Genomic DNA, 26,555 nt, shown 5'->3' with positions numbered 1-26,555 from the left:
CAGTGTTGGTTTGGCTGATATTTTAACACCCACAGCCCAAAGCCACTCTTATTTATCAGTGTCCTTTCACACAGGTCTGGTGGTCATTGAGATTTCCACCAGGGCTTTGATGTAGTGCAGGTAGAAGGCAGGTGAGGTGGTGGAGGAGAGGGATGGGGTCTGTGAGTGCCCTACATGTATATTTAGCTCATTTGAAATACTCCCTGCTGCCTGTGAGCAGAGCACTGGGGCAGTGGAGCTCATTCCTGCTCCAGACTGGCTCTTCAGCTGTGGGTGGCTTTTTCCTAGACCCTGCTAACTAGATATATAATATTTTATGTTTATATTTTTTATAAATATATATGTTTCTGATAAAATATGTTGTAAATAATATTTCTGATAATTTTATGTTGACCATATATTTTTATTTTATAAATATGTACGTATGGGGGTTATAATTTATATATCTAACATGCAGTCCCTTCACTGCAGACAACTTCCCACACCCACACACATCCTCCTGATGCATCTGCGATCCATCTCAGCTCTGCCCAGAATCCAGCTATCCCCAGTCAGGCACATATCCCAGGATTTATGCAGCCAGGCTGGATGTTTAATCAGGAAAATGACTGTGCAAGGAAGCAGCACTGGGGTTTTTTTTCATTTTTCTCTTTGTCCCCCTTGCAGCCAGGCTGGGTCTCAGCCAGGCTCTCCGTGGGTCAGGCTGGCCACCCGTGCGTGGTGCCAGCAGGAGGGACGTGCCAGGAACACGTTGTAGGGAAAGGGCAGGGTGGCACAGCCCCTTTTGGCCATGCTCTGTGGCGCAGCTTTTGAAAGGGGATGATTTTGGAATCCTAACTGGAACTGTCTGTGTTCTTAGAGATGATTTACACCCTCGTCTTGCCACTTGACCTTCCTGATTTTAAGACCGCAGTCGTTCCTTTGGAAAAATGTGAGATATTTCCAAAGCAATGTATTTTAAAATGTAAACACACACACAGAGGAGGTGAACCTCAGCCTGCTGCTTTTTCTGCAGGGCTTTGCTTTATTCCCTTTTCTCCCTTCCTGCCCTGCCTGGCAGGTCCTCACCCCCAAAAGCCCCAGCTCTCCCGTGGAACACTTACAGAGTTTGCATCTCCACAGAGCCAGATGTTTGGGAGCAAAGGAATATGAGATGTTACCATCTCTCAGCTCTGTTCAAGAGCCATCAATCTTCCACTTCAGAATTCTCATCCCTCCTCTTTCTAGAGCTCTTTGCCTTTTTGGCACTTTGTGCAGCACTTTGTTTCCCCGGGGAATTTCTGCCTTGTTGGATGTTATTCCAGCAGCAGCTGTGTGCTGCCAGCACCCCAGCCCTTTGGCAGCTTCCAGCTAAAGTTAGTCAAAGTTCTTATTTCTAACATTCCCATCCTAGAGCAAGAAGTGAGGCTAAGTGCTCTTTAGGTGCTGCAGTTTTTGCCCAACATCTGATTTCATATTTCAGAAGGAAACTGGTGGTGCCTTTTCCCAGAGCACTCTCTCTGTCTAGAGAAGCCACTGAAGAGAATTAAATTGCTTTGGCAAACCCAGCTAATTTTTCTGGATTTTGGCTCTTCCAGTCTTACAGAGATGAGAGGATAAATATGAGTCACTCTTTCGAGGTGCCTGGAAAACATGGAACATCAGGTCTTTGCTGCTGCAGAGGAAAATGGGGAGGGCTTAAAAACAGAGTCTCATCGTGAGTTTGCCAGCCCAGGAGTCTCATCACTTACTCTGGGGTATTTTGTGTTTGAGAGCCAAACCCCAAAGTAATAATCTGGACAATCCTGTCCTACCCATCACAAGATACAGTTTTATGTGCAGGAGAAAACCCAAACCTCTCAAGGAATAGGAAAGTTACAGACTTTTCTCTCTCTGCTGTGACTTGAGATGCCTTCACCCCTGCTGCTTCTTTCCCTGGCTCATCTGCTCCTCCCTTCAGGGATTCCCTCTGCTCAGCCCATCTGACACCTGCTGAACTCAGATTTAGCATGGCAAAGCCTTTCACCAGCCTCCTGGGATCCAGAGGGGTGAAGGAGACAGTGGGAGGGGTTATTCTCCCAAAAGAGCTTTTGCCTGCAAATGATCAGTGTGACTGAGGTGTAAGGCACAGTGGGGAGGAGGCTTTTAGGGAAGGAGAGAGCCAAACATTTTGGAGAATATGGACAGCTGAATGTTGTTGTCTGGATATATTCAGTGATGATAAAACCCTCATATTTTGATTGACAAATTGTGAATAAGTAAAAGAGGGGAAGGTAGCTTTATAGCAGGTCTGTCTGTACTGAGGGGGCTTTTTCTTCCTTTTACCATCAAACCTGGATGTCCATCCTGGAGCAGAGCCTGCCCTGTGCTTGTAAGTGTTGTGAGCATCCTCCAGTTCAGAGTTACTCTTGGCATCAGCAGGAAAAGGGAGCTGGTTTTGTATCATCTTTTTAAAAGAAAAAAACCCATGTTGAATAGTTAGAGCTTGTTAACCATGTGTGGATTCTTTGGTATAAATTGGTGAGAACAGTTTCACTTCTGTAACAAATTCAACCCTTGCCTTTCCCCATTTGCCACCTTCACACTCAGCTGTGTGTTGTCAGATTGTTGAAATTTAAAACAGTGTCTGGGTGACATTTCTTGGTTATGGCTTTGGGGACTCCTTCAGTGCTGCCAGCTGGGAGGACCCTTCCAACCCAAACCATTCTGTGATGCCCTGAAGTAGGTGAACATTTAAAGAATTTATTCAGTACAAAATACACTGGATATGCTTCAAGCTGACAGGTATTTGGGAGGGAGGTCAGGTCCTTAACATCAGTTCTGTCAGAATAATTGGAATAATATAAACCAGTGTTTTATTCTCTTGCTTCATTCTGAGTTCATGCCTCTTAGAGCTCATTGCACTTCTGATTTTTGTGAGGATAACCCTGACCCTTGTAGGTCAGGGATTTCGTTCTGAGTCACAGGTTGCAAATTTTAAATTATTATCTGCAGTGTTTAAGTTTATACCAACAAATTGCTGTTTTTTCAGATTGTTTCCCCTATTGGCAGAACAACACTGGAGGTGATCCGAAGAATTATGCAGGAAAGGACTTTGTCCTGGTTGTCACACCAAAAGCTTAGAAAGCATGGCAGGAGTTCAGTCTCACCTTATTTTTTGGAGATGTATGTGTATAATATAGATGTTATATTATCTATAGTATGAGACTTGTTATGGGCAGAAACTTTAAAACAAAAGATGTGGTTTTCTGCTCAAGTGGAATTAGATGGGGGATTTTTCTTGTTGGGGATGTTTTTGGATTTCTGTGGACTGACTGAAAAATGTCAGTCAATGAATCAAAGTCCCACAGTGAAATGTGGGACTTTTTAATTAAAATTACCTGCTTTCCCTTCCTGTTTTTTGTCCAAACATGACCTGGCGAAGAACTACAAAACGTTTTGTTTCCATGTGTTTTGGCTGTCAAAAATAACTTGTCAATTTTGGGTTGCACAAAGTTAAAATGAGTCTTTGGATTAAATATTCCTGGAAGGAAGGTAATGCTGGAAATTCATTTTCTGTCAGCTCTAAATTTTATTTAGATAGGAGTAAGAATTGCCTGCCCTCTTAGTTAATTACCATTTTCCTGCTTGGCATTTGGGATAGTCCTTTGGGATGCACAGGCATGAAGAGAAGATCTGACAGCAGGGGAGAGAAAAAAACAACAAACATTCCTCTCATGTGTCTTCAGTTGCATTTGTGAAAGTGAATGTTTGTTGGAGAGAGGGTGATTCCTACAAATCTGGATTAAAATCACACAGGGCAGTGGCAAAAGAGTTGAACCATGCTGGGAAATGGAATTTCCCATCTTGCCTCAGGTTTCTCCCAGCCCTATTGTTTGTGGGGTTATTCTAGGTGGGTGGAATCCTTCTGGCTCAAACACTAAAACTGGGGCTGTTCCAAGTGTCCCATTTCCATCTTAGTGCTGATCTTGGAGATGGAAACACCCCCAGAGTGTGTCAGGTGTAAGAGCCACGTGTGGCTGATGATATAGGTGGGTGTTGAGGCAGTTGATGTGATTGGCAAGAGAGAATTTTGTTGTTGTTGTTCCTTATTTCTTTTTTTTTTTTTTGTCGAGTTTTTTGTTCTTTATTTTTTTTCTCTTTTTCCCCTTGTAATTGGCTCTGAGCAGCTCGGGATCCCCAGGGAGGGCCTTTCTCCACTGCTTCACCACCCGCTGCCCATCATTGCACTTATATTTCTTTGTTTCTCCTTTTCTCTCTTAGTTTTTCTTTTGACTGGAAGGTGGAGTGATACATCTTTTGAGACACCCCACTTTTTGTTTCTTTTTTACTCCTCGAGGGTTTCTCAGAAGGGTTGGGATCTCCACTGGCATCTCCACTGACCCCACTCCAGCCCTCCCAGCTGCGCTTTCGGACAAGACGCCCCTGGGGCCAAGCTCTTTATCCACAAGCAGCGTTCTGTTGGCTGTTTCACTGTCCTAATGGCTCGTGTCCCTCCTCCTGCAGACCCTGACTGGGCCAGCCTGAACCTGGGAGCCCTCATCTGCATCGAATGCTCAGGTATCCACCGCAATCTCGGCACGCACCTGTCGCGGGTGCGCTCCCTGGACCTGGACGACTGGCCCATCGAGCTCATCAAGGTGATGTCGGCCATCGGCAACGAGCTGGCCAACAGTGTGTGGGAGGAGAACAGCCAAGGCCACATGAAGCCCTCCTCAGACTCCTCGAGGTGGGTTTGCTCGGCCCGGCTCGCCCTGGCACGCGGTGGGCAGGGAGGGTGGGGGGGGTGCTGCTGCTGTTTTTTAAACTCTCCCTCGCCATGTGCCTTGTGCAAATCCTGGGGTATATCTTCACTGTGTGCCCAGGAGGAGCAGGTGTCCGAGTGGGGGTGTCAGAAGTCAAGTGACCCCGTTACTTTTTCCCTCTTGTGGAGGTTTCCTCAGTAGCTCGGTGATGTTTTTGTTCAGTGACTGACCGACAAACCAGTGGGAGATGGAAACCTCCCGCCTGGTTCTTCCTCAGCCTGAGTTACCCTGTCCTGTGTCTCTTTGTCTCGCTCAGACACAAAGTTCCTGGCTCTTGAACCATCACTTTATGATTAATAATCTGCCTTCAGAAGTTCAAGCTCACTCAGGAATTTGTACCTGGCTGTCAGGTCTCTGGGTTCTCCTCACGGATGTTCAAAGTCCTGCTCACTATGGACTTGATTACTACTTTTTATGTGATATGTGTGAAACCATGAGCTGGTGGAGGGGTTGTTTCCTGTGAGAACAGCATTTTACCTACGTCCTGTAGCTCCACACAGTGAAAATCTATCTGTGATCCATTGTCCTACCAAAACCTAAAGGTTTTTGTGCTTAATTTATCTGCTCAGTGTCAAAGGAAGATGTTTTGGTAATGCTTTGGTGGTTTCAGTAGATTTGAGGTGGCTGGCTATAACATGCTGGCTCGGGGTTCAGGCAGGACAAAGACCTGCTGGGCCAGCCTGCACAGCTGGGCCAGGCTTTGCAGTTGGCTTCTGAAGGCTGTGACAGGGGTCTGAGCAGGAGCTCTGGGGGGCTCCATCCCAGGATGGAGGTTCAGCTCTCGGTGTTGCCTCCTGCACACGGGAGAGCTCGGCGGGAATTCTGTCTTGGCTTTGTCCACATGTATCCCAGGATCCTGCTTTTTCCAGGTGAAATGGCAGGTGAACCTGGGCCCCCTCCCATGGTGCAGGAGTAGGTTTGTACTGTTGTGTGTGATGAAGTCAACTGTTTCTTGTTGCCTTCTTTCGTTAGCCCTGAAAAATGAATTTGTGGTGCCACCTTTGGTTCATCTTCGAGAATGAAGCCACTACATTAATCAGGCTACTTAGATGAATCACTGCATATAGAAGTGCTCAGGGAGACCTAAGGAGAGGGTTTGTTCAGACATAAAGGGGATTCCTGCTGTAGGTGTGTGTTTTATTAGACAGGTAACATAATGATTTCATCGGGTACAGTGTAATCCAGAGTTCTCCTATTCTTGCATCTGACAAATACATGTTGCTCCTTACTGTTGAGAGGAGCTGGAGAGATGCCTCAGTTCTAAATACTTGCAAGGAAAAGGCTTACACTCAACTGGTATTTTATTAAGAAAAAAAGAAAGATTGCATTATTTTAGTAGTCATATAATAAACACCATGAAAAATCTAAAATCCGTGTGACTGTGATAAAAAGAGCACCATCCATTTGAATTAAGTAATTTATTTGGGATTGAGTTTTACTTATAGAAAATCAACTTTGTTCTCTTTGTATTTCATGCTCAGGGCTTATTTTAATTCTCCTGCTTTGTTTCTGTACATCTTCGTGGTTATAGTCAGCTGCTTCTGATTGTCACCGACACCATTGCACTTTCTTTCCTGCACTGTAACATTTTGGGACAAAAAGATTCATTTTATAAATAGGAATTTCCAGCTCTGTGTTCAAGTGCACAGTTGTGTGATGGAAGAGGTGCTAGAAAAAGCAGAATTAAGATGATGTGAAAATTTTCCCACAAAGCAATTGTAATCTTGCTTTGCTGCTTCCATCCTTCTGCTGTTTGCAGCAGGGACTGAAATGAGATTTTTCACATAAATACCACAAAGCTCTGCTTCTTCCAAGTGTGTGCCTCCTTTTGTGCTTTACTTTGGTCTCTGCCAGCATCACAATCCTTCTGTCTGAGCTGTGGCAAGAAAGTAAGTTCGAGTTGTTCAGGTAGAAGTTGCGTGTGCCATTTTCTCAGTGCTGTTTGGAGTTTGGCATGAGGAATCCCGTTGGAAGCAGCTAAAATGGACCTGAAAGGAGGGTTAAACAACCCCTCTTTTTTTGTTGTTGGGGATTGAAGGAGAGAGAGGCAACTGAAGCTGAGGGGCTGGGGGAAGAGGCAAGAAAGTAAGTGAGAAGAAATAATTTGGGGAGCTGAGATTTGGAGTTCCAGTGGAGAAGGGATAGAGGGAGACCAAGGATGTTTGGAGATTAGGGAAGACAGAAGCGTTTAGCAAAGCCCCTTCTGAAGGGGCAGAAAGCTGGGAGCTGGTGCTGGGGGGCTCCAAGAGAGCTGGGGAGGGACTTTGGACAAGGGCCTGGAGTGACAGGACACAGGGAATGGCTTCCCACTGCCAGAGGGCAGGGTTAGATGGGATATTGGGAAGAAATCCTTCCCTGTGAGGGTGGGGAGGCCCTGGCACAGGTTGCCCAGAGAAACTGTGGCTGCCTCTGCCCTGGGAGTGTCCCAGGCCAGGTTGGACGGGGCTTGGAGCAACCTGGGCTAGTGGAAGGTGTCCCTGCCCATGGCAGGGGTGGAATGAGATGAGGTCCCTTCCAACCCAAACCATTCTGGAATTCTGTAAGCAGATTTCCAGGTCGTTCAGTGCCTCCAGATCAAAAGCAACACCTTGGATGGCCTCGAGCATTGACCTGGGAGGTTTTGGGAGCACAGGTGTGGTGGGATTCCCAAGGAAACCGTGTGGGATAAAGCAGTAGGACGAGGCAGAGGTCGGGCTGAGGGTGTTGGTGTGATCCCAGGGAAGAAGGGGGAATAAGCAGCAGAAAAAGTCGGTGAGGCAGCAGAAAACCTAAGCACGTGTGGATCCTGAGTATGAAAGGGAACGGGGACCAGCTGGCCCTGAGCAGGGGTGTCCGTGGGTCCATGACTAGGTCAGCTTTGGAAAGCTGGTAATTGGTTCCAGCAATTACCAGAGCCCTGAGAGCCGCCGCTCAAACTTCGGGAGCCCTGTGACAAATTGGAGCTGACTGCTGGTGCAGGAGTATCGACTTCCCATTTCCAAACAGGGGCATCATTAGTCAAGAAAAGCATCTTTTAATTACTCACAGGAAGAAAAAAAGAGAAAGGGGAGAAAGAAAGGAAACAGATCTCTCAGTATGGATCGTGCAACAACCACCAGGTTTTTTTGTGAGTGTATTCAATATTAAATTTACTGTCTTGGCGGGGGGGAGCGGGCAGAGTTTGCCTGCAGTCCCTCCCTCGGTAACGCGGGTTTAATTTGGAGTGAGAAGTCAAATTAGAGTAAATCAATGTTGCGACAATTAACCGGGGCTGGGGATGAGCTCAGGACTCTCCTCTAATTGCTACTGATCCTGTTTGAGCGCACTCTGCCAGCGGTGCTCTGCAGTGGGGCGGCACACGAGCGTCCCGGTGGGGCAGCGCTGCTCGGGGAGCGTTGGAGAGGTGGGGAGGCCGAGCTGGGGACTCTGTGCCGTGTGTGACCTGGGCCTTCTGCACTGGTGTGTCAGTCTCCTACAGATATTTGCCTTCCTCCTGGACACACCTCACAGGTTTTGCTTTCTCCACGTTACTGTTCCTACCCACGTGGATTCTGTTTGCAGATTTGGTTGCCACCATCGACTTCCTGAGATGTTGTTGGCCTTTTCCAAAGGGGACAAGCTGCCACCATTCCCCTGCCCACTCCAGGATACAATTATCTGCTCCCTCTTCCTCTGAGCTCCCAAGGTCTCCATCTCTGTCTCACTGGGATGATGTGTCACCTCCACCAGCTGGGAGCTGCTGGGCAAGTGGAGGGAAGGCAGGGTCGTGTCCAGGCACCCTGCTTCTTGTTTTCCTACTCAAGTGATGCCAGATATCTGCATTAGCTACCCTAAAGGGCTAACCTTAAGTGCAAACCTTAAAAGGCTCCACCATTTTGGTATCTTTTTAAGGATATTCATAAATAGGACAAACACCCAATTCCATTTTAAGTGATGGGTGGCAGAAGCCCAGGCGTGGTTTTAAGCTCTGCTCTTTAGCTGGAGCATCTGCAGCAGTAGTGCTCGGGTTTGTTTGCACAGCAGTCTCCCTGTTTGTTCTGGGTACCAGAGGTGGTAAGAAAATCCAGTGCTGGCTGAGCAGTGTGGAGTTGGGAGCCAGCAGAGCCGGGAATTGCCTTTCCCCTTCCGCTGTGAGATCCAGTTTGATCCCTCGCTCGCTAATGAACTGAATTTAATGGTGTCGAGAAAACATTATGCAGCTCAGCTGTATTTAGCTGAGTTTTACAGTCCTGCACTAAAGCCTGGCTTGTTGTTCTGAGGCTGAGCTGCTTTCTGGGGTATAACTGATGAAAAATATTAGACCATGTCTTCTGTGAAAAAAATTGACCCATACTGTCTTTTTTCGTAAAAATAATTGATCCTTTATTATAGACAGTGCAAATAAAGGGGCAAGCCCTGGGAAACAGGGTACTTGGGATCCCAGAATCGTACCCTGGGTCTGGTAAGGATGCCTCATCTCTGGCTCCTTTTGGAGCTGCTGTCATGGTCCTGTTGGTCTTGGATTCCTGGCATAAGGCGGCAGCGTCACAAACGGGGCCTGGGGGAGCATCGGGACCTCTCTGTCCGCATTGTCAGCTCGGGTTTCTTGGCGGTTCTTGGCCTGATGAGGTCAGTGTTTTGTGCCTTTTCAATGCTCCTCCACGCTTGACACCTTTCCCGTTTCAGGGGTGGGGGAAGGGGGTTTTTAAAAATAAATTAAAAAAAAAAAAAAAAAAAAGGAAGATTTTATTGTGAAGGGCTGACCAGAACCCATCTGCAGTTGGGTGGCATCTGCTCCCCACATGTCACTTCCCTCATTAACAAGCAATTGAATTAATTAAATGCTACTCAGAACACGCATAACAAGCTACCGGCAGTGTCCAAATTAGCACTGATAATCAAGGATGATTTCCTTTATTATCCTGCTAAGTGGTGTGCAGGCTCTGATCTCCCTGTCTGCCCTCATCTATTTACATACCCCCAGCTTCTGCCTTTAGAAGCCGAGGTTATCTTACCTAGTTAATTTGCCACGATCACCAAGCATGGCGGATTGATATTCCTGCCTCTGCTGAAGCAAACCCCCTCCTTTCTCCCCCTTTTCCTTCCTCCCCAAGCCTGGTCCTTTGTATCTCAAGCTCACTGATAAATTAAAAGCCACCCCTGTGGTCTCTCAAGTGAGTAATAGAGGCAGAAATTTCATTTTGCAACTGGCTGATTTAATGATCCAAAGGGTAATTAATGGCCTGATTATCTTAATGTTAAATATGTCCGGCAGCAATTACTGTGACCTCCCGCTTGTCAAGGTCCAGGCTATGCTCTTCTTTCAATTAAGTTCTCTGGGGCTTAATGGTATGAATAAACTCCTCTGATTCTATCATTCCGGACTCTGAGATTTAAGCGAGCTGGGGGCTCGTTTGGAGTTTTAATCAGCCCGTCTTCTACTTGAGCGATCAGAGTTAACAATTATAACAAGGACAGTTTAACTTTCTTTCTTCCCCCCCTCCCCTTTCTACTTCTTTATTTTTTTTTTTTTTTATTTTTTTTTTTTTTTTGAGCGCTCGGAGGGGATTTTGTTGGCGGCAGCGGCAGCTTTGCTGGGCCAGTCTCTCCCTATATAAATTATCATGTGAATGCCGCTGTTTTTCCATTTGACAGGCTTAATTAATTGGCAGGAGCGCCCGAAAATGACAGTGCCACTAATTGCAACTCCAAGTGCATTTCTGTCATTGCAGCAGGCTTGTCAGGGGCAGGGCCCGCTCCTCGCCACGCCGGGGCTGTGGGGACCGTTCCCATTCCGGGTCTCACGTCTGGGCCGGGGACGTGATGGGATGTGATGGCCCAAGATGTGCCTGTGGGTTCTCCAGGCACACAGTTTGTGTGCAAGAGTGACATTTACTGCCAGCAGAGTTTAGACAGCTGGGCTTCTGCCGACCCAGCAGCTGCTCGGGGACTGAAGGTTTGACTTAAAGGTTTCACTTAAGGTATTTCAGCAAGTCCCGTGAACAGGGGAGGTTTTGGGAAGGAGTCAAGAAGAGGAATTAAAATAAAAATACACCAACAAAGCCCAAGAGTTGTAACTCGCTCCTGGTCTTTCTGGTGGCTGAACTCCACCGAGCAGCACAGCTCCCAGTGAGCTGGAGTTCTATTAGCTCTCTTTTGGACAGCAGATATTTCATAAAGGTAATGAGGAAAATGTATAAATTATTAGTTACGGTGGTATTGCGTTTTCAAACACGGGCATAAATAAAAAGACTGATTCATTGCTGCCAGTAAACTCAAAGCTCCCCCCTGTACAGCTGTAAAAGTGAACCAATTCTCACATGCTGCATCGTGGGCTTCCAGACTGGAGTCACTGCATTGCTTTGCAATCAAATTAAAAAGATAAGAATAAAATTTGTCACTTACCAGTAGCTTCCAGGAAATGCATCTAATAGGAATGACTAAGTGAGGCAAATGGAATGTCAGCTGGGGTGGCTGCTGGTCAGACTTCACCCTTTGGAGGCCTGGCAAGCTCAGATGCAGCACTCCAGAGATGCAGGTTAGTGCACTGTGTTTTACTGTCCTTGTAGCTGCCTGGCAGACCTTGTCATCCAGGAGCTGATCCGGGAAAGCACTGGTGCCTGTACAGGCATGGGAGATGCTGCCTGGATGATTAAAAATCAAAACAAAACAACCACAACAACACAAAACCCTCCACCCAGGTTGTCCAAGTTAATGAGCACTTTAGATAAAATGCTCCCTGGTTCAACTGCACGTTCCTTGTGTGCAAGTCTGCCTTTGATAAAAGCTCAAACACTTCTTAAACAGAAGCCTGGCTTGCAATAATTATTATAATCCTTATTTTCCTCATTGGTGGTGAAAGAGAAACCTGCAAAGGAAGTGTTTCTGTCTCCTTCAGCTGTGTATTAGAGCATTTGTGAAAAAGCAGAGGTGTAAAAACCACAATATTGTTGTTCTTTTCAATCTAAATGGCATCAGAACCACTTTATGAAATCCTTGGAAGTGTCCAAGGACAGGTTGGATGGGGCTTGGAGCAACCCAGGCTAGTGGAAGGTGTCCCTACCTGTGGCAGGGGGTAGAACAAGATGAGCTTTAGGGTCCTTCCAACCCAAACCATTCCATGATTCTCTCACGAGCAGTGGGCCAGAGGCAATGGCCAAGCTTTGGATACTGAAGCTGAATAGAAGGGAAGGGCCTTCAAGGAACTTTACTTTCAAACAAAAGGAAGAGAAAAGCAACAGTCCTTATTTTAGCAGGTTTTTGCCATTTTCATACAATTGCAGAGACATTTGGGGTTCTTCCCTGACATGTCATTCCCAGGAGTTGTGGAAATGACTGACCCCTTGTTTTCAAAGGTAGTTTTCAGTGTCAGTGGAAAAAAACAAGAAACCCCCTCTGGGCACACCCAGAAAACTCAAGGAAAGATGCCCTTGGGTGTGTTAACCTTCCAAACCAGAGCTGTTGGGGGACATCCTGCCTCTGGAGGTCTCTGCAGCAGGGCAGGTGATAGAGACTGAAATGCTTCACCTTGGAGGTACAGTCAGCTCCAGGTACCTTTATTCAGCTGAGATTCTTCACAACTCCTGGATGGTTTTGGCTGCCACGCTGAAGAGCACCAGGTTAAGCTGAAATGCCCTAAATAAGAAGTTGATGAGCTCGTTACACTTTGGAAAATATAGGGTTTGTGTTCAGGACTCGAGCAAGGAGGATTTCTTTGTGTTGTATGAACAGTGATGAGATAGGGAAAAGAGTATTCCTAAGTCAATAATCAGCTGTACAAAAAGTGATATTTTTTTGTTGTTTGCTAGAAAAAGAACCAGTCCAGTGGGTGAGTGCCTGTTGTGAAGGGCTCAAAACCTGTGTAGGATCTTGGCTCCAAACTTAATTTCTGGTTTAAATATGGCCTGATTATTTCTCTTTTTGTCTTAGTTCTCTCCCAGACACCTGGCAGAGCTAGGGAGCATCTCAGATTTGAAGATGAACGTCTTTTCACTGGACTTCACATCTGCTTGGCCAAAAGCTACTTGAAAAGGTCAACTCAGAACATACTAATAGAGAGAGAACCATCACAGTGTTTATTAGAAACTACTTGGGCCACTGTTTAACTGTGGCACTGCAACAGGAGCATGGAAGAGCAAAAAGATTCATTTCCAATGGGAAAAAAACTGGATATTTTATTTGTAAATTGGTGGGAGATGTGGCTCACATCAAGCTAATGACCAAAGGCCAGTACAGCTGCAAAGGAATCAGATGTCAGCTACCGTGGGTTAGTCTTGCCCCAGAAAAGTCCTTGATTTTTTTATAAGCATTTAGAAAGAAAACAGAAGTGAGATCAGAGACTAAAACAGGACATTTTGGAGAGGAGTACATCTCTGTTAACTAGGCTTTCTTGAACCCATTTTTTATCATTTACATGCTCAAATGTGTGCATGCACACATCTGCTACTCCACAGCACCTGAGGAATAGGTATGGAGAGTTTCCTCTTAAATATGGCAAGCTAAAAGCAACTGAAAAATGAAGTTTGCTGTCTAAAGGATTGGGCAGCCTTGCCAAGGTCCTCTTTGCCCTCACTCTCTTTCACAGTAACTATTTTATCAGTTATTTCCAAAAGGAAAAGCACTGAACACTTGTGTTGCTATTGAAATTCAGCTGTTTGTGAGGCTGAAACCTGTAATCATAAAAAGACCAAAATAAAACCACTGAGGAAAAAAATGCCAAAAGCATCAGCTGTTAGGGGATCCCCTGGGTCCGATCCAAAGGCTCATCCGTGAGTACCTTGGGAACTACTGTGAGTTGAGCACTTGCTGCTGCTGAGAAACTCAACAGAGCTGCTGACAGGGGAAACATCCAGGAGGAGAGGAAATATTCTGTTTTGTTAGATAGAAATCTTAGGTAAAATATTTTCTTTTCCTTTGGAGCTTTTCTGTGTAGTTGGTGTTTGACCTGTTCTTTGCATTCCTCCAGCCCTGAGGTCACATCTTCCTCTCTGTACATCAGCTCTCCCCAAACAGAAAGCAGTTTGACTAATCATAATTCAAATTGCTTTCTGTGTGTGGCATAAGTTGCTGCAAAGCCAGTTTATTCCTGGTTTGTGCTGCTGAGCCTTTGTCATATAAATTCTTTTTACTATTTCTACACAGGTTTTCTGGTGTTAAGAGATATATAAACTCCTTGTGGTTAAACATGAGGATAGGCTGTCAGTGGATAGGCTGAGGGGGAGGGAGGTGGTCCTCAGGTTCCTTTTCCCAGGTGGGGTGTTCCAGGAAGGTTGCATTCATGGGCAGCAGTCTTTTGGTAGTTGTCACTAGTGGCAGTGGTCAGCCTGTGCTGGTTTTGCCCCTCTCAGCCCTCGGGGGCTGTTTGAATGGCTCATGGGTTTGTTTCAGCTCCTGGGGAGGGAAGAGCGTGGCTAAAGCCACGGTGGGGATGCTGAGCAGTACTTTAGGAACAGGCAGTGCTCCTGGTGGCTTTGCTGGCCAGTGACACGAGGCACAGAAGCAGCAGCATCCCTTCGCTTTGGTCGGGCTACAGAACCCGCAGGGCTCCCTGACAGTAACTGTGACCAACTTTCTTTTGTGCTTTTTTCCCTTTTTTCCCCCCTTTGTTTAAGACTGAGCTTTGTTTCTGGCTCTGCAGGAAGCTGGTAGCCTATGGCAAGGGACTGGGGAGAGGAGACTTCAGTAAGATAACTAAATGAAAAGGGCAGCAGTGAAAAGATGGTGCTGGCTTTTGACTGGACTGAAACTTGAGATACACGAGCCCGAATGCAGGTTCCCCACAGCTCTCACATATCCTCAGTTCCTCAGAGATAATGCTCTTACTGCTGCATTTTTCCATGTCAGGGTGCTGGGGGGTGGGGGCACTGAAAGAGTGACCAGGAGAAATCAGACATTCAAATAATTAAATAGCAGGTTAAAATGTGTGGAGGTGAGCACAGGTGAGGGATGGGAGGCAGGAGTCAGAGGGAGATGAAATGTCTCCCCGTGCCTATTAACGAGGTCGTGCAGACAGGGCCGAGTCCTGTTGCTGAAGCATTTTTTGTGTGAGTCTGTGAGAGGCTGGGGAGCTGGAAGAGCCATCCCTTGGTAATTGGGGAGCCTCAAAAGGTGCAGATGGGACAGGCTTCAAAAAGCCTTCGTGCTGAACAGATGATTATGTCATGGCCTAGAAATCTTCCAGCTAACTTTGCTTTTCCTCCAGAAGATTTACATTTTCCTTGTTTCATCCGAGTCAGAATTTCTTAAGGGATGTTTTTACTGTATTTTCACTTCTCAACAGCACCAGCCAGGCTTGGGAAACTGAGGTGCACACACAATGAAATCACAGCCCCATCAATGCTTTTTAGACCCCTCTGCAGGTGGAAAGAACAGGATTGTGTCACTGTGTGCTAAAACTGAAGGATGTCTTATGAAAATGATATCCAGAAGCTGCCTTTTTTCCTTTCTCATCTCAAGAAGCCAAAATTTGCAGCCCTAATCCTTCACTAATGACGCATGTGTGTGCTCCTGTCTGAGCCCCTCCAGACCAGATCTGCTTTGGCCACTTGTGCAGCTCCCACAGCTCAGACCAGTCATAAACAGGTACCTGAGATTGCTTGGATTCACCTGTTCTATTCAGGCAAAGAGGAGGAAAAGAGAGAAAAGCAGCTACAGAAATTAACTGGCATTACTTGTTCGGACTTCCAGTCTAGGCGAAAAGTTAAAATATTATTATTTTAAATCATATTATTATTATTTAACGTAGTATTTAAAATAAATATGATTATTTTAAAATATTATTGCAGTTGCAGTTCTGAGTGGTAGAACTGCAGTTTTGGTTTCTTTGTGAAGCCCCTGGCCTGTGGCTCATCAGCCCCAGGATGGGTCCAGCAGAGTGGAGCTGGAACACGGGTGTGCTGGTGCCTCCACAAAATATATTTGGAGGCTGGATAAACTCAGCAGCCAAACGCAGAGTACCTATTTTGTGTGTTAAAAATCAGTCAGCAACATTTTGGGTCTTTTTTTAAGGACACAGTGTATTTTACAGGGGGTCTCAGGGTGTGTGGAGGAGCAGACAAGGCCTAGGGTTGTGCAGGATGTGTGATGGGAATGGCCCAAGTGAAATGAAAGTGTCCAGAAAGGAACTCTTCTGATAAAGTTTTGGGACTCCTGAAATTAATGTATGTCCAACTCTGATGTTTTAGCTGGTGTTTGTTGTCACATTTGCATTTTTGGGGTGTCAGACAGCTCGTTGGATATCAATGTATGTGTTAAGATGGGGAATAAGAGAGAGAGGAGAACAAGAGGTGTCATGGGGGATGTCACAGTAAGACAAGGAAAATACCCTCCACCCTCAAACATGATATTTTATAAGAGGGAAGTGCATGTGACATCCTGGGGGAGAGAGGTTTGGGCTGTATTTTTAACAGCCAAGAGGGACAGACCATTTCACTGCCATATTGGGACATACAGAAAACATATATTTACAAGCACAGAGTTTATCAAGCACATTTATCAAGAATCTATCAAGCATATGTATAATATCCTTGATAAATTCAAGATAATTTGTAAAATACACAAAATATGAAATATTTTGTATGTGTATGTACTGCCCTTTCACTATTAGTTCAACATTCAGTGAAAATTATTTCAGTACTTTAAAAAAATAAGTATTTTCTGGAACATGCAGGTTTTATTGAGGAGTGCATCAGATAACAGTTTGAAAAGCATGTAAACAAATCTTGGCTTGTCTGGGTGTGTGAAGGGGGTGTGTTTTGGACCTCAGTTGAAAACCTGAGCTTTCTCTAAGCCAGAACTACAGCAGCAGTGAAAGTGAATTACTCACAGTAATTCAGCGTGATACAGGGATGGAGGTGTGGGCATGTTATGGCTGTAACTTGGCAAAATAGAAAGGGAATTGGGGGGAAGAATGGTAAGAAATATTTCAAGTCTTCAGTAAGGATCTTCAGAAGGAGATGCTTTAGGACCTTAATGCAGTTATAATGACTGGGGGGGGATAGAGGGGTTTTCAGGCATTTGGAGGTGATGTCCTTGGAAAAATGGTTTCTTGTAGTTCAAGCAAGTGTTCCCAGGAGTAGGGGATGGACTGGGGAGGAGGTGTTTGGACTGGTTGCTTTAAGCTGTGCAGTTCTCTCCCAGGGAAAGCAGTGAATCCCACCACTAGGAAACACGGGATGTGGGGAAAGGCAGGGGATTGAATGATCTCTGTGGCCCTTGCTTTCTGGATTCACTGAATCTCTGATCAGGAACCTCACAGCATCCAGCAGCTCCAGCAGATTGTAAAGTGTTTCTTCCCGTTGAGTCCTCCAGCACTCCAGAAGACCACAGAGATCAGCTGAAATCAGGATCTGATTCCAGTGCTCTTCCCTCCCCTGTCCCCTGCTCCCCTCCTGCATCCGCTGGATGTCCATTTCTGTAAGTTTTCCCTTCAGAACAAACCTATCATTTTTCACCACAGGATATTTACAGCTTCAATCAGTGCCAAATTCAATTGGCTTCTGATCTCATCGCTGGAAGTTATAGATGCAGATATTATTTGCACTGTGGTTAATTATGGAGCAATCAAACTTTGGCTTTTCCACTGTAATTTCCTCTGCCAGCTAATTTAATTAATCACCCCCAGCTCAGCTCTTCCAGCTGCGACCGGCAGGGTCATTAATTAGACATGTGGTGGTAGCTCATAGACCAGTTCCTGTTAAGGGGCTGCTGCCCACTTGATCTCTAAGGGAGCAATAGCTTTTTTCCAAGCATCCAGGCAGGATTCGAGGTAGCTGCCAGGTTACTGTGTTCCTCTGATGTGATTCCCAAAAGCAAACAGGGGGATTGCTGGGACTGCCAGTGCTCAGCTCACGGGTTCAGCAAGGCAGGGCTGGGGTCAGATGCCCACCAAGATGCAATTTAGGGTCTGACCCAGCAGTTCTCAGTGGTCCATCCCTTATGGTCTGATCGAGGAGCTAAGAAATAAATGCTCAGGAACGTGGTGGAGCTCCTTCTGACTGTTGGTGGGAGCTGCCTGCTGTTTGTCACATGGAAAATGTTTTAATTGACAGATCACACCGATAGGAGGAACATATTTTTTTTTTCACTACAAAGCTGTGCAAAATAATCAGCCAGGTCTGTCACACTGCTTGGATCTCAGAATAATCAGTAATTTCTTTTTCTTCTACGTGGAAGAACCTTTTACAGTAGACAAAGTGGGTTGGTCGCTTACAGCTTAAGAATCTCATCCTAAGCACTATCAGCAGAGGACAAGTGGTTTGGGACACTTGCCCTAACAGCCCTGGAAAGTCCAAGCATTGTGCAGGGAAGGCAAGAGGTCCTTAGTCCTTGCTCTTGCATGGTCTCTTTGAATAGCCTGGAATAACAAACCCTGCCATTGGATTCCACTGTGCATCTGAAATATGGATTCATAGAGTCGTTAAGGTTGGAAAAGCCCTCCAGGATCATTGAGTTAACCCAGCACTGCCAGGTCCACCACTGAACCATGTCCCTAAACATCCCACCTAAGCATCAAAGCCTCCTCCAAATCCACCGTGTTCTCAGACTGCAAGTTGTAAGGATCTTTCATTTTATTACCAGGATCTTCTTTATCCTCCTTGAGTGCCAGCAAAGCCACTGGTGTTCCCATCACACCACATGGTGGATCTTGGAGGAGGTAAGCAAGAAAAGCTGAAGATCATCAGGATCCTTGTAGCTTTTGGGCAGCTTTTTCAACCACACAGCTGGTTTTACTGCCCTTTGATTTCAAACCTGTTGCAAAGCTGTCATTTCTAGTCAGTGCCTCCTCTGCTGATGAATTGCTTGGAGTCTCCCCCACTTCTTTCCAGAATAGACAAACTCTGCTCAAGACAACTGTTTTAATCATCTTGGCTCACAAAACCTCCTTTCAGCCTCTGCTGTCCAAAACATCCATCAACCCCGCCCAGCAATAGTAAACTGAAAATAAAAAAATCAGTTCTCTTCACAGCTTAACTGTAACTGGCTTTTTTTAATAGCAAAACAGTGCTGTGGGCTCAGAGCAGCTCCCTTTTCTGAAGGAGAAGGGGCTTCTGATGCAACCCTCCCTTCAAGTGCATCGTTTTTCTTCCTCGTATCTCTCAGAAGGTTCCCTTAGTCTGAACTGTTTGGGGAAGATGCTTTCAACACAAAGTCCCTCCGCAGTCGGGGAGGGCTTTGGGGATTTTCACAAGAGATGCAGCTCAGCAGCTGTTTCAGAGTGGAGGGGTCACATCTGCTCCTGCCATCACAGGGAGATTGTTGACGTGTTATTGCCGCCAAAGCCCCGAATCAGAGGGATTTGTAATTGGTAAGAAGACAGGTTGTCACTTCAGAGGAGCTCTGCACCTTGCCTGGCAGCAAAAGGTAGACCTCGTACTAGACATCAGTGCTGCCTTCAGCAGGCAGCAGCCACATCCCCGTGCTGGGGCTGCTCCTGTGGGAAACCTGCTCAGCTTGAAGTCTCTTAGCTGGGAATGCTGCTGCTGGAAGGGAATGGGGCCCACGGAGTGGGTATGTATAGAAAGAGCATATATAGTCTATATAGAGAGAGAGAGAATCATAGAATCATTAAGATTGGGAAAGACCTCCAAGGTCAAGTCCAACCTTACATGGAACATATACATTCTAGCTTTATGAGATACATGTGTATATATATAGATATATATATATACATATATTTAAAAAATAGCTTAAATCTTAAAAAGGTACTTCTAAATAATTTGCCACCCAAAACTAGAACAACTGCCAGCATTAACTAGCAGATAATCTGCCATGAAGACCTGAATCTGGAACCATCCCCATTCCTCACTGAAGAAAGGCAGCATCCAAAATTCCTAAAATAGCCAGCAGTGTTCGATAGGCAAGCTGGAAAATTAGTTTTTGCCCTGCAAAAATTGGAATTGCACTTGGTCCTGATCAGCAGATTTCAATCACCCAGCACTGCTTCACCTACTTGTGTCACTTGGTTTTGTTTTATTTGAGCAATAAATACCTTAAATCTTCTCAGAGCTATTTCATGTCTTCTGTGGAGACTCATGATAGTCCTGCCAGGCATTCATCAAGGCTCCCAATGAACCACCACATGAACTATTCTTCTGCTCCTTATCAATCAAAACAGTTTACTTAGAACTTTACTTTTTCCTCCTGAAGTAATCAAAATCTGATATTCCACAGATTGCAGGAAATTGTCACTGCTGTATTCTGTGCTAATCCATCACGTGAAACAGGCATAATTTGGGCATCAGAAGAGCATTAAACGTTTAAATAAGCAAGAGAGTCCATTAACCACTCCAGATGACGGGGCAGACAAATGTTTGGATCACAGGTATGCTGGGAATTGTGGCACAGACCTTACAGAGCAATGGGGCATCCCCAGTGTGCAGCAGGCTCCAGCCTTTCTTGTTCTTCAGGATATCCCTCAAATACTCAAAAGAAATGCTTAGGCCAGCAGGAGGAAATGAAAGTTTTAAGCTTAAACTTCATTTAAGTTCTTTGTGGAAGATAGTCCAGAAGGTGGTTAAAGTATCCATCACTTTCTTGTAGCCCTGTTTTCCTCTGTTCGAGCTGCCAAGAGCTTTCAGGAGTAGCTTGTCTGTTAATGATGAGAGAGCAGGAAAAGGCCATTTTTGTGCCATGGAGCTGAGCAAAACATACTCCTTTGCCATCTTCAGTTTTTGAATTAACTGCTGTGATAGTAAATGTGGTGGGCAGGCCCTGTGTGGTGAGACTGAGTGGTGTGGATGAGTGTGTGAAATGTTTCACGAGGCCCTGAGCAACCTGGTCTAGTGGAAGGTGAATCTGCCCACGGCAGGGGGTTGGAATGAGATGATCTTAAAGGCCCCTTCCTACCCAACTCATTCTGTTGTTCCTGAGAAGTGCTGGGGAACCTGAGTCCACCTTAAACTACGAAAAGTGATGAGGAGACTTCTCACAGTCACATCCCAGCCAGAGAGGTGGCTGCTCTGTTTATGAAACACCAGTTCCAGTGGACTGGGGAGAAAATCCTCCACAGAGAGGCAGTGGATGTGGGATTTCTTGTGCCTTTATTCTATAGCAAGGAGCCAATCCAAAAGTCTCCTTGCTGGGGGAATTATGTTCTTCTGGCAGGTATTTTGATCCCGTTGTGACTGGACAAAGCATCAGCAAAGTAGATGTTGAGTCACTCTGGATCACAGATGTGGTTTGTGTGCTCACAGCCCCCAGTTCTGTCCTCTCCTCTTTGAGTCAAGTTGTGTTTTAAACCAATTTCCCCTTCTAGTGGTAATTCTTTGTGCACCATTTCCCTTTGCTTGGCATCGTAAAGCAACCTCTGGTTTTCAAGGGAACAAACACTCCCGTGATCAAGGGAGTTGGGGGTGTCCTGCACCAATCCAGGGGCACGTCTGCCCTGCCAAATAACAAAAGACCCATTGTAATTAGAGTGTGAGCCTTCCTTTTAAAGGGTGACTGGCGAGGGGAAATTACCAAGACTGGAGACAGTAATTAGCAGCCACTGCAAACAGCAGATCAAGCTGTCCATACCAATAGCCCAGAGGAAGGTGCCCCAGGAGCAGGGAGAGGGGCTGGATTCGAGCCCTCTGAGCTGCAGAAGGTGCTGATTGTGGCTGTGGGCTTTTCTGCTGTTAGAAGCTCTCCTGCTGTAAACACAGCCCAGCCAGCCTCAGAAGGATCCTTAAAACCTTCCTTTTCTCCCCTTCCACCGCTTCAGAAACACAGCGGCTGACAGTCCAAATGTTTGAAATAATTGGATTCTGCATTCTAATTCATCTGTAAAGTATTCGTTGATTAAATTAGCCTAATAGATATTATTTCTTACATGACTGCATAATTTCATCCTGATTGGATCACTATGGCACTAACGAGTCCCCCCATTTACCATTGACTCAAGAATCACAGAAGGCTGCAGATAACTATCATCTTGTTTCCATTTTTTTTTCCTTTCCCAGGCTAAAAGTTAAACTGATTTATACTAAAAAGGCACACAGCCAATGCTCAGGTACATCTGTATTTTAGTCTTCGAGACCAGTGTTAGAATGGAAAAAATATTGGTTTATATAATCTCAGGCCCTCTCTTGTTTACTCAGTAGTTTGTTCAGAAGCAGAAAGATTAACTGACCATTTAAATTCCTTTGGGGGGGGAATGGAGATATTTTTAAATAAAATACTTTTTATTGTCTCATCAAAACAGATAGGCACATTGCAAATGAACCTCGTCAGGGCTCGCACACATTCGGAGAAATGAAAATGCTCAGGATAATGTTTCAACAGAAGTGCTTTTAGCCTCTGTTAGTCAGATTTTTTTCTTTGAGCTGCAATTTGAGTGTAACCAAGAGAAAGCAAGAAGAAAACAAAATCGTGGTTGGTTTCACGCCGAATGAGAGCAGATATTTTTTTCCTAAGGAGGAAGGAGCTCCCCTGGAGTCCCACTCCCCTGGCGTAGGGGTGACAGGCTCATGCTCCTCCAGCTCTCCGTGTGCAGTGGGGCTTTGTTGGGAAGGGGTTAACAGCACAATTGGCTTCTTCCCCTGCCCCAGTGGCTGGAAACAGCTGGTGGGTTTTGTGTTGCGCCGCTGAACTGAGCAGTCCAAAGAAGTTTTTGGCAAACACTCGGCCTGCCCAGGACAAGAAGAGGTGGGTCAAGCCAGGAAACCGTTTTCATGAGCAAACGGGGGAAACAATGCCCCGCTCAGCAGGGACAGAAGGGAGACCCGCTCCCGCTGAATAGCTCCCCAAAAAAACCTGGCTCAAAAGGAGGAAGGCCCATTCGCTTCTGGGAATCCAATAAATTGTTTCAGGAAGTGAAAGTCTGTCCAGGCTAATGGAGCCGTGATTGACAGGTGGTTCTCATTACGGCGCCCATCAGGGGACAAAGTGAATTCCAATGTTATTTAAGAGGTTAAGTAGAAATAAGATGCAGGTGACAGCCCAGGGCTTGAGGCATCGCACTGCTCTTCCTATGTTGTGGGTTTTTTGTGAAGAGCCTCCACAAAATTTAAAATGAGCGAGGGCAGGGGCAGTTTGGGAAGCAAAATTTGGTCCTACTGTGACTTTAGAGGAGCTTACCTGGCTGGGGAGCAGGGAGGTGAAGGTTGCTTTGGGAATTCCCACATAAGAGAGTTCCTGTTCTTTAAGTTCTTGTAATGTGGGTGTCATGTCTGTGCTCAGTGAGGTGAGCTTCCAGCATGGACTGCCATATCCCAAATGCTGTTGGACATCCCAGCACAGGAGCAGGAGAACAAAGCACTGTGAAAGTTTACAGTTGTTTGTTCTTCGGGGCACGAGCTCAGAAGATTCCAGAGCCCCCACAGGCACATCCCATAGCGCTCTGAGCCAAAACAAACTCAGCCATTGGACGTTTGTCTTCTCCTGTGCTTGTGCTGTGGCAGCTGACAAGCAAATCACGAAGTGTTGACCTTAATTAGAAGGAATTCGAAGTAATTTCGAAGTGAAATATGTGGAGGCCACCTGGGGTTGGGTCAGGTTGCATTGGTCACGGCCCCAAGGCTGCCAGAGCTCAAGGAGCGTTTGGACAACGCTCTCAAGGACTTGGTGGGATTATTGGGGTGTCTGTGCAAGGCCAGGAGTTGGACTCAGTGATCCTTGGGGATCCCTTCCAACTGTGGATATTCCATGATTCTGTGACAGGTTTCTGGATGCACTTCTCCAAGGTCTGAACCTGGCTTGAGAAGGAAAGGAGAATGCATTCCTAGTCACTCGGGTTCCCGGGTGTTACTGAGGCATCTTTGTGCTGCCGTAGGTTATAAAGCTGAAACTAAAGGCTGTTTCTGGCCTTGTTCAGCAAGAAATGAAGGCCAGGAAGAACATCCAAACTACAGTATTGCTTGCATAGACTGTGAGCACCAAGGTGCAGTTTTAGCTGTGGCCAGAGGTTTGAAAGTAGATCTGTACATATGCTTAAGATGCTAAACCCAGACAGACTGTTTATTTCTGCATTTTTCCTTTTTCTGGATGCCCAGACAAGCAGCATCGGGTGTCTTAGCACTTGTGGATGTGGTGGGGTGGGAAGCTGGGGGATCTGCTCTGATTCCTGGTATTGACAGGATCTTCCATGGTACGTGGTCAGGTACAAGGATGTAATTTCACCGAGGGGTTGTGAGTGACGGTGAAACTCCCAGGTATGACGTGTGTAATAAATCTGGCTGGATGCAGAATTAATGTGATATTCACAATGATTATTTACCATTGGAGGCTCAGACGTGGCTGCTTACGAGAAGCAAATAGCTCTGCACAAGGAAGGGCACCCAGAGGAGAGAAGGAAAATACCTGCTTGCATTGTTTCACAAGTGCATTCCCAGGTAATACTAATGAAAATTGCACTTTAAATGCAGGATTGATTTGTGATGAGATCAGCCCTAAAGAGTACATTTGTGGAATGATAACCTGATTGGTGGTGCTGCCTCTTGAAGGGCTGAAGGGGTCTAATTGGCATATAACGCACTATAAATTTATTAGCAGCCTCTGCTTCCCCATTGGTGGACCTTCCCCTGCTAACCACCAGGAAATTACCAATTTTCAGGAGTTAGTCACTCAAGTCGCGCCGCGTCTGGCTTTTGAAAAGAAGTCTCTGTCATAAATCCTGGCTCGGGGAAGGGGTCACTCGTGGAGTGGGCACCCGAGCACCCTGTGTTTGCTGCTCCACTTGTGCCCTCCTGGCTCATCCCTGTGTCCCACCTCCTTGCCACAAACCCAAGTTACACAAAGACCATTAGGAGGGAACTAATCAGTTTGGCAGCCCTTGGGCTGCAGCTGCCACAGACCAGAAATCACAGTTTTTTCAGTTCACGTTCAGGGCTTTGATGGTTCTTATGGATACATTCGGCCCCGGGGCACCTCGGGCAGGAGAGGACATACCCACTATTCATTTTTTTTCAGGAGCACAATAGGAATATTCAGGAGCCGATGTAATTATTTCAGCGACTTTGCTTTTAAGATTGAGTCACAAATTAGAAAATAATATTCACATGTTTCTTCTAATTGGTAACAGATTAGGGATATTTTATCTTTTTTAAATAATTTCCAAATGTGGCCCAAAGAGGGTTTTGCAGGGAAGTAGCTGGGAGAGAGAAAGCACTTACGCACCAACAGCACTTGGGCAAGAGGCCTTAATTCTTTAATTCTGGCTTTAATTGAGCTTTGAGATCCCTGCACACCTCTCTCTGAGTTGCTGTCGAAGTGGAACTTGCTGTCACTTTTGGCAGGTGGCTCCAGTGCGGATTTTCTTTGCTGTCAGGTTTTATGTGGGTTTCCCACTGTTAAGCACCAACCTTATGGCTTGTAAATCATAAAGGCCTAAAGGTTTGCAAGTGATTAATAGGCAGAGGTGTGCAATTAGAAATGCCTCAGCAGGACCTGAGCTCTCCAATATCTGCTGAAAGCCAAGTCCATCTGTAATCCCACTTTTCGGGGCACATTTGGGCAACCCCAGCATTGCACAAACAAACAAAAAAAAGTCTTGGTGTCTCATTTTTTAGGTACAGGGGAACCTCATGGATTTCTGTGGGTGTTCACTGCTGAGGATTTCTAAAGCCTTTCTTAGTTACTCAAGTCAATTTTTCATCCACTTTGCTTTTTCAGAAACATGAGTGGCTCTACCAACAACGTTTTTTAAACTAATTATCATTTGTGGTTGGAGAAGGGCATCAAACACCTGCAGCCTAGTAGAACTGAGGTGGAGGGGAGTCCCATCGCTTGCTGAACAGAGGGAATACCTCAGATCCAACTTGCCGTGAAAGGCATCACTTTTACTAAATAAAAATAGCCATTAATAAGTGTGACTCATAGATTTGATGATCTTGGAGGTCTTTTCCCACCTTAGCAATTCTGTGATTCTTAAATTGCAGGTGAGGAGACACTGGAAGGTGAGCAGAGCAGAAGGGAGGGTTCCAAGTTATCTGGGAAGAGTTGGACAGTAGAGAGGTCCCTGTAGCATCAACGTGTGTCCCAGAAATGCTGCCCATGGTCCCCAGCCCTCAGACCTCCCACTGCAAACACTGCTGCCTCCCACTGCTGACTTGTGCAGAGCAGGCAGTTGTTTTTATTTGCTTGCTGCTCCAAATGCGTTTTTCTTCACAGTCTATGCTCTAATACAATGTTTATTACTTGTATTTTCTCTTTTATGTCTTACATAAATTCAGGGTAATGTTGGAGAGTGTTTTTTTCCCAAATACTCCAAAGAGTGTCATCTTATTGCTTCTGCTGGAATTAAGGTAATATTAAAGCCCCCTGAAAGGGCTTTTGTTTTTCCTTGTAAACCAAACTGTAGGAGTTATTGGTAGCAAAGGATCAAAATTGTCAAGTAAATTTTGGGAGGTCTTCGTGCAGCGTTGTGATCAGCCCCTCCTCTTCCAGTTTCTGATCCTCGGGTGAAGATTGGCTTCTCCTGGAGCCCACAACACGTTTTTTTCCATTTGCAGTTGAACTGGATGATCTTAGAGGTCGTTTCCAACCTTAATGATTCTATGACTGAAGCCACCTTTGTGTGCTAAGCAAGCCCTCATCTGAGCTCTCTTTAGCCTGCTCTGCAGGTTTGTCACCCTTTGGGCAGCCCTTGGAGGGGTTTCCCCCCCTCAGTGTTGTTTAGAAGGCGCTGGTGCACTCCTAGTTCTGCCTCTTCTCCACTTTCCAGCAGGATTTGCAGAGGAGAAGCTCCATTTCTCCTCTCTGCTCTGTTTGTGCTGGGATCTGTTCCAAGGCAGATCACATCAGCTGTGTCACAGTGTCCTTAATGTGCCCTGATGGTCAGGGCACGGGAGGAGCTATGGGGCTGAGGGACATCCCTGTTTCCTGCCACCTCCC

General features: G+C 45.8%; 1 protein-coding gene and 1 long non-coding RNA gene across 10 annotated transcripts in view; both read left to right on the top strand.

Annotated features, from left to right (window-relative positions):
* AGAP1 (ArfGAP with GTPase domain, ankyrin repeat and PH domain 1) overlaps positions 1-26,555 on the top strand; it is a 289,097-nt gene that overhangs the window by 244,860 nt on the left and 17,682 nt on the right. For all 8 annotated transcript variants that reach the window (XM_027668081.1, XM_027668082.1, XM_027668088.1 and 5 more), the window contains one exon: positions 4,486-4,708. In XM_027668081.1, coding sequence (XP_027523882.1) covers positions 4,486-4,708 — 223 coding nt within the window. The remainder of the gene's footprint in view (positions 1-4,485; positions 4,709-26,555) is intronic.
* LOC113959219 lies at positions 9,302-25,831 on the top strand. 2 transcript variants are annotated; one of them, XR_003531740.1, is made up of 4 exons: positions 9,302-9,371; positions 11,154-11,280; positions 23,949-24,055; positions 25,601-25,831. It is a non-coding gene; the product is annotated as an uncharacterized LOC113959219 (long non-coding RNA). The 2 variants fall into 2 exon arrangements; XR_003531741.1 differs by having other exon boundaries at positions 11,151-11,280.

This window comes from Corapipo altera, unplaced genomic scaffold, assembly GCF_003945725.1.
Source record: "Corapipo altera isolate COAL_440 unplaced genomic scaffold, ASM394572v1 183, whole genome shotgun sequence".
In the NCBI taxonomy this organism is placed as follows: domain Eukaryota; kingdom Metazoa; phylum Chordata; class Aves; order Passeriformes; family Pipridae; genus Corapipo; species Corapipo altera.
Note: the sequence above shows the minus strand (reverse complement) of the source record. Positions and strands in the feature narration are given on the sequence as shown.